Source organism: Cannabis sativa, chromosome X (assembly GCF_029168945.1).
Source record: "Cannabis sativa cultivar Pink pepper isolate KNU-18-1 chromosome X, ASM2916894v1, whole genome shotgun sequence".
Taxonomy (NCBI): domain Eukaryota; kingdom Viridiplantae; phylum Streptophyta; class Magnoliopsida; order Rosales; family Cannabaceae; genus Cannabis; species Cannabis sativa.
The window spans coordinates 59,576,570-59,583,351 of NC_083610.1; the positions used below are offsets into that span (position 1 = coordinate 59,576,570).

General features: G+C 33.5%; 1 protein-coding gene across 1 annotated transcript; it reads right to left on the minus strand.

The window, feature by feature from the left end:
- Positions 1–1,982: 1,982 nt before the first annotated feature.
- LOC115721468 (uncharacterized) lies at positions 1,983–3,623 on the minus strand. Its single transcript, XM_030650741.2, has 2 exons — positions 3,135–3,623; positions 1,983–3,089 (listed from the first exon to the last, which is right to left on the minus strand). The coding sequence occupies exons 1-2, from the start codon at positions 3,621–3,623 to the stop codon at positions 1,983–1,985; spliced, it is 1,596 nt and encodes a 531-aa protein (XP_030506601.2).
- Between the last annotated feature and the right edge of the window lie 3,159 nt (positions 3,624–6,782).

Sequence of the window (6,782 nt, forward strand, 5' to 3'; positions counted from 1 at the left end):
GATGATTGGAAATAGGTTAGGTGAAAGCACCCTTTCACTTAAAAATGGAGAGGAATATTATAACCTGATTTTTCTTCACAATGGAGGGAGTCGGGACCCCATGGAATGGGGAAGAACCTCCTTTTGTAGCCACAGAAACCATTGGTGCAGAGAACATCTTGGACCAACATAATCCTAAGCCAAGATTCATTACATGCTTCAAGTTTCGGGTGTATGAGTTGGTGTTGAATTGCTTTTTATTATTTCTTTAGTTATTGGTATTTATTAGATTTTTGGGTTAATGAGTTAAATCTCGTAAATATAGTGGGTGTAGCTTTTTGAATGGGTCGATCTCGACATGTACCCACGTTCAATGGTGGTGATTCCTGGACTCCTTAGAAAATTGGTCAACTAGAGATTGAATTTAAATCTTTAAGCATGGCAAAAGGTCCTGGCTGTCATGGACAATGCAGTGGTTCTTCTAATTGTTTTTAAGCACAATCACATTACCTTCAAGAAGTTTGAAGCGAAAGCAGTCAAAGTTAAGGTGAAAGGGTTAGAGTAAATAATGAAGATGGTCATGTGTTCAATTTTTTTTTTATTTTTTATTTTTTTATGAATAATTGGTACTGGGTTGTAATTCTTGCGTTGGTATTAATTTGTGCAATGAATTCAAAGTAGATGGTTTGTGCAATTTATCGATTTGTAATATATTTTAGCTTCCATGAATTTTTTTTTCAATCTTATCAAATTACAAAAGAAATAAAATGGGTAATAAATAAACAAAAGATTGTGATGAACTTAGTTAGCCCATAGCATTAACAAATAGGCACTAAAAGAAAGTGTTTTATTAAAATTCATAAAATACACTACCTTCTCTTTCCCTTTTTTTTTAAAAAAAAAAATACACTAACTTACCCAAAATAAGCTAAATAAAAATGAAAATTAACTCTAAACAAAAACAAAATATTATGAATAATATCATATTATTATTTATTCCCCACAATTAAGGTAACCTCCAAATCTTCTCATCACTTACAATTTCTTCTAGTATGAGTGGATCTAATTGGTGGTTTATGAGATTGTTTCTTATAAGCAAGAAATAATGATAATTATATATATACAATCCTAAAGTTACCAACAAAATAAATAACAATTACATTCTAATTTGCATCATCCTGTAGTTATATGTTTTTCCATACTAACATTATAATTCAACATAGAACTCAAATTCTAAAATATTCATCCTGTCATATCTCAACAAAAGTATATGGCTTGAAAGAAAGCTAGCTGCATATGTTATCATTCAAGAACATAGCACTTGACAAAAAAGATAAGTGGCATGACAGACTCAAAAAAAAAAGTATATTTAATCTTTATAAAACAAAAGATAATGGCTGTCATGACTCCAAAAACAGTGCAACAATAATGTAATCATTTTCCATTAGAAGTTGCACCACTAGTTTCTCCTATTGCTTGTTGTTTCAACCTTCTTGCCTTTCTTTTAATTGTTTCTTCAGATGGATTCTTCAGTGGTGGGCGCCCTCTCTTTCTTGTAACAAGTTGCTAAAATAAAATCAAGAGAACATATCAAATTTTAAAATGGCAGCATTTGACACAAAGGCAGTGGACAAATATTCAGCTCATGTACACTAGTATTTAGCATAAATTGCAGCATTTGACACAAATTTTAAAATTAAGTAAATAAATAAATGGCAGTGTACTCTAGTATTTGACACAAATATTTAACTCATGTACACTAGTATTTGGCACAAAGAGCAGCAGTTGACACAAATTTTAAAATTCAACAAATAAATGGAAGTGTACACTAATATTTGACACATTATAAAATTCAGCAAATCAATGGCAGTATACACTAGTATTTGATACAAATATTTAGCTCATAATGGCAGCATAAATTACCATACCTCAACTACTTGTTGTGCTTTGCAAGTTTCCTTTCTGTGACCTATTTTCTTGCAGTTGCTACATGTTTTAATTTGTCATGTTCTTCGAGCTTTTTTGGAACCAGGTGGAGGTTCTTCTGCATCTCTTCTCCTAGCTTTTTTACGTCTTCCAGGTAACTTTGTTTCAGGTGGTGGATCAATTGGGTTGCCTACAATCTTTGGCCACATATTCGGACTAGGCATAGGATGCACACTTCCTAGATAAGTTTTTTCCAAGGATTCTTTTTTATAGAATACATGCACATAATCAAACCTATTACCATTTGTGAACCAAATTGAAGCCAGGGCATGGCCGCATGGGATCCCTGATAATTGAAACCTCCTACATTTGCATGTCTTAGCTTCCAAATCCACGGCCATTTGACTACCATTGTTGCATGTCACCTCAAACTCGTAGTTGCCAGACCTGGTCACCAAACATTTTTTTCCAACCTCTGTGTTCTTTTCAATAATTTTTAAAATTCTCTTTCCCACGGGATTAGTCCACTTCTCCAACTCTAGTTTCTTGTTGTAAAATCGAGACATCAACCAAAACCTAATTTTCTCTAGCAAAGTGATAATTGGCTTGTCACGAGCTTCAAGTATTGCTGCATTAAAGCTCTCACATAGATTATTCAACAAAATATCACATTTTGGATACTCCGATATATGTGACTTGCTCCATTGAGATGGTGGTTTCCCTAAAAGCCAATTGTAAGCACCTATAGAGACTTCCTTGATTTCAGCCATAGCACGTTCAAACTCAGCTTGAGTTGTAGTATTAGCTGCTGCCCAGAGAAGTTGATTAAGCAGTAGCCCTGTATATTCCTTTTTAAAGTTAGCATGAAGATGTCTAACACAAAATCTGACCTCACATCCTATGAAGATAGCTGCCACTGCTTTTTCAAGACCTTTTTGACGGTCACTCATCATTGTTATCTTGATAGGATTCATATTCTCAAGCTCATCGTGCAAAAATTCCAAGAACCAAGTCCAAATTTCAGTGTTCTCCTTCTCTACAACAGAATATGCAATGGGAAACATGGAGTTATTCCCATCGATTCCTATTGCAGCCAATAGAATTCCTCTACCATAACCTTTCAAAAAGCAGCCATCAAGCCCAATTAGAGGTCTACAACCACCTAACCACCCATCTTTACATGCCTTCAAACAAATGTAAATTCATTGAAATATTCTTCTCCCATTAACCATTTTAGTCTTCAATTTCACAGTGGATCCCGGATTAGTTTCTAGCAATTTCTTACAGTAATCATCAAGAATGGCATATTGTTCGTTAACAGATCCAAGCAACATCGCCATAGCCCTCCTCTTGGCTCTATAAAAAGAAAATCCACGTGAGAATTTGGTCTTTGAAACCCTCTCCCTAAATGTAGAATATTGCATGTTCGGATCAAGTCTAAATTCATCAAGAAAATGCTTTACAATCCAAGCGGAGTTCACTTTTTTATTGTTGAAAACCATGCCACAAGTGTGCTCATTCTCAAGTTTTTTCACCTTCATTGTCTTGCCTTCGATTTTGTTGATCAGTGAAGCAAACAACATCCACTTACAACCTGGGGCCTTGCATTTAACCCTTACTCTGTTTGATTCATTTGCAATGAAGACAAATTCCATATCATTCACAATGAAGTACTCCCTTATAGTATCCTTCAAAAGTGTAACAGTTGCAAACTCCATGTGAAGTTCAAAATTAAAGTTCTTAATATTGGTTTTTGGGTTGAATTCTATAGAACTTTTACAAATTCCATCTTCGTCATCAGAGTTCAATTCTCGTAGGTCATTCTCAGAAATAATTATCATCAGAGTCTCCATCACCTGCAGTATTAGCACAAAAATCTACAATTGAACCCCACCACCTCTTGGGGTCAGCCTTTGTACCCATTTCTTTCTCAGCTTCAACATCTTGTATAAATTCCTCCTCCTCCAAAATAAAATCTTCTTCAACCACCTTTCTTTTACCTTTCTTGTTCCTCCTCACCTCTTCAGCTTCTCCTAGATTTTCTTCAAAAGTATGATTCCTCACCTCATTTGCTTCTTCCATCCCCACATCAGCAGTACCGTGATTTGAATCACAAAGCATTATAACTTCTCGTTCTTCATGATCTTCTTCAATATTAATAATTGGGATACCAAAAACATCCACAGGGACATCACAATCGTTAGGTAGTTCCTCAATAACACATCCTTTTAAAGGAGGTAAAGCCTTAGAAGGGACATGATTAACAACTTCTGAATCTTCCTTCCAACCCAAAGCATGTACTACCTTAGGAAAGACAAGATATACATGAATTTCTGTAGCCCTATTGCTCTCAATATCTTCAATAATCATCTTGATATCCTTATCCACCACCACCATAAAACCCATATTAAGTGTCTTGCCTATTGGTTTGTATAGAAAGCCAACAGGGAGTTTATATCTCAAGTCTATCACCATTCCATCTAATTCTTTTTTAGTGAAATAATTAAAGTGAACCCAATCAAAATGTCCAACTTCACCACCTTCATATTTATTGTTTCCAGATAGAGTAAACCAGTTTCCTCCATGGTGTATAGTAACAGTGAAGATGTTGGGATGTGCACCTATTCATAATGAATGAAATAAAATTACAAAAGACTTATATTTAAAAAAAAAAATTATTAATAGATCATCTTACTAGCTCAGTAGTAGCAAAGTAAGTTTCAACTTTAATAATTATTTTCACTCATGTTTTTTTTTTAAAAAAATATGGAGTCATTTCTTGCTCCAACATAGATTCCAGCACCATGTTGTATTGTTGCTTAGTGTTGGAAAACAATAAGCAATGAAGGACAAAAAAACAATTCAATCAATAGGTAAGGGCAGAGGATATCATTGTATAATGCCTCTCTTCAAAAGTAATAGATGTTATACCAAGTAGAAAAACCTACCTAAGATTTGACTATTCTAGAAGAATTAATTACCATGAAAATGTTGCATGATAACACCTTTGTATTTGTGCTATGATGCTACAGTATTCTGTTGTTGTACCATATCACTCATGTTAACACCTTTATTTTCACTCATGTTTTAGTATTAATGTATAGGGTAAAAGACAAAGACAATAAGTTTCAAATTATACAGTATCCAACAATACAGTAGATGAATATTTTGTCTTTGAGTTTTTACATTGTTAATCGGGGTCATTGCAAACACAAAGACAAAATAGGTTTCAAATAATACACTATCCAACAAAAAGGTAATTACTTAGTCAATCAATAGATAAATTGACACATACACTTTAGATGACTCACATGCATCAACTCAATATTTATACTCTACAGCAATAAAGATTCTCTTAATAAAGAAAGCATAAAATTTGTTGGACCCACTATTTTTTCACATGCTCCCAACAAATACTTTCACAAACTAATAAATATCACCTACTGCAAAACAACAAAACACTCATCCCCAAAATCAATACAAGTTCAGATATACAAAACTAAGAAAATAGAGAGCTTACCGTAGTTAGGGGGTCCATTTCCAGGTCTTCGCAACTCCGGCATCTGAACGACGATGGTGGATGATAATGGTGGTTAACTGGTTGAAAGGAATAACAAGGGTGCGATCAGTTTTTTGTTACTTCGTGTCTTCTGCTGGTTTTTTGTGGTCGACGATGGAGAAACTAGGATGGTATGACCGGAGATGAATTGCACGATGATGAGAAATTTAGGGATTTAAGTTTTCTGTTGTTATCCATGGTTTGCTAGGAAGATGAAAAGATGAGATATTTAGGGATTTTAGTTTCTTTGTTTAATTGTTTATTTTTAAATTTTAATGTATTTTTTTTAATTATAATTTTTTTTAAGTTTTACTATCTATTAATGTCTCCATTATTAAAAAAAAAAGATTTTATTATATTTGAAAAAAAATAAAGCAAAAATTGGTCTTTTATTTTTATTTGAAAAAAAAATAATTTTCAAACCAATCTATAGTTGCCACATGTCATAATATGTACAAAATTAACACTTAACGGAAGAGGAACCAACTATTGCACTTAAAATGTAACGGCAGACATTATTGCCGTAAAAAAAATTACATAAGCATTTTTTTGCAACAAATTGAACTACTTAAGGATTAATGCCGCAAATTTCCCTTATTTAAATAAGGTAAATGGGCCTTCAAAATTGGGGCGGTTCATGTGAGGGAGGGCTAGGTTCAGTATATCGTACCCACTACAAAGGCCCCCTAACTCTCACACAAGGCCCAAAGGAGAGGAATTTAACCATTAAATAAATAATTGTTATTAATTGAATAAGCCCAATTGTAATTGGGCCTAAATAAAATGACTTAAGTGAAAATTTTATTTTAGCAATCTAGTCCATTTAATTAATAAACTTAAATGGGCTTCCTATATGCATCTAAGCCCAAACGCGAACATATAGGCTCACACAGGTCAAATGATTTGGATGGGCCCTATCATGTTACTAGGTTTACACAGATGAAAGAAAGGGTAAATACCATTTTGGACCCTGTGTTTTGTAAAAGTTACAGATTGGACCTTGTGTTTTGTTAAATGACAAAATGGACCCTGTATTTTCTAAAATAGTAAAAATAGGACCCTGAGCTTAATTTTTGACAACTTTTTTTTAATACAACCAACTTGAAGACAATGCTTAATACGAACAGATACAAAAAATGTAAACATTTTTGTCATAGCACTTTTAGATCGGATTATAATTAAACTTTATTTTGACAAAAAATCAATTCAGGGTCCTATTTGTACTATTTTAGAAAATACAGGGTCCATTTTGTCATTTAACAAAACACAGGGTCCAATTGGTAACTTTTGTAAAACAGAGGGTCCAAAATGGTATTTA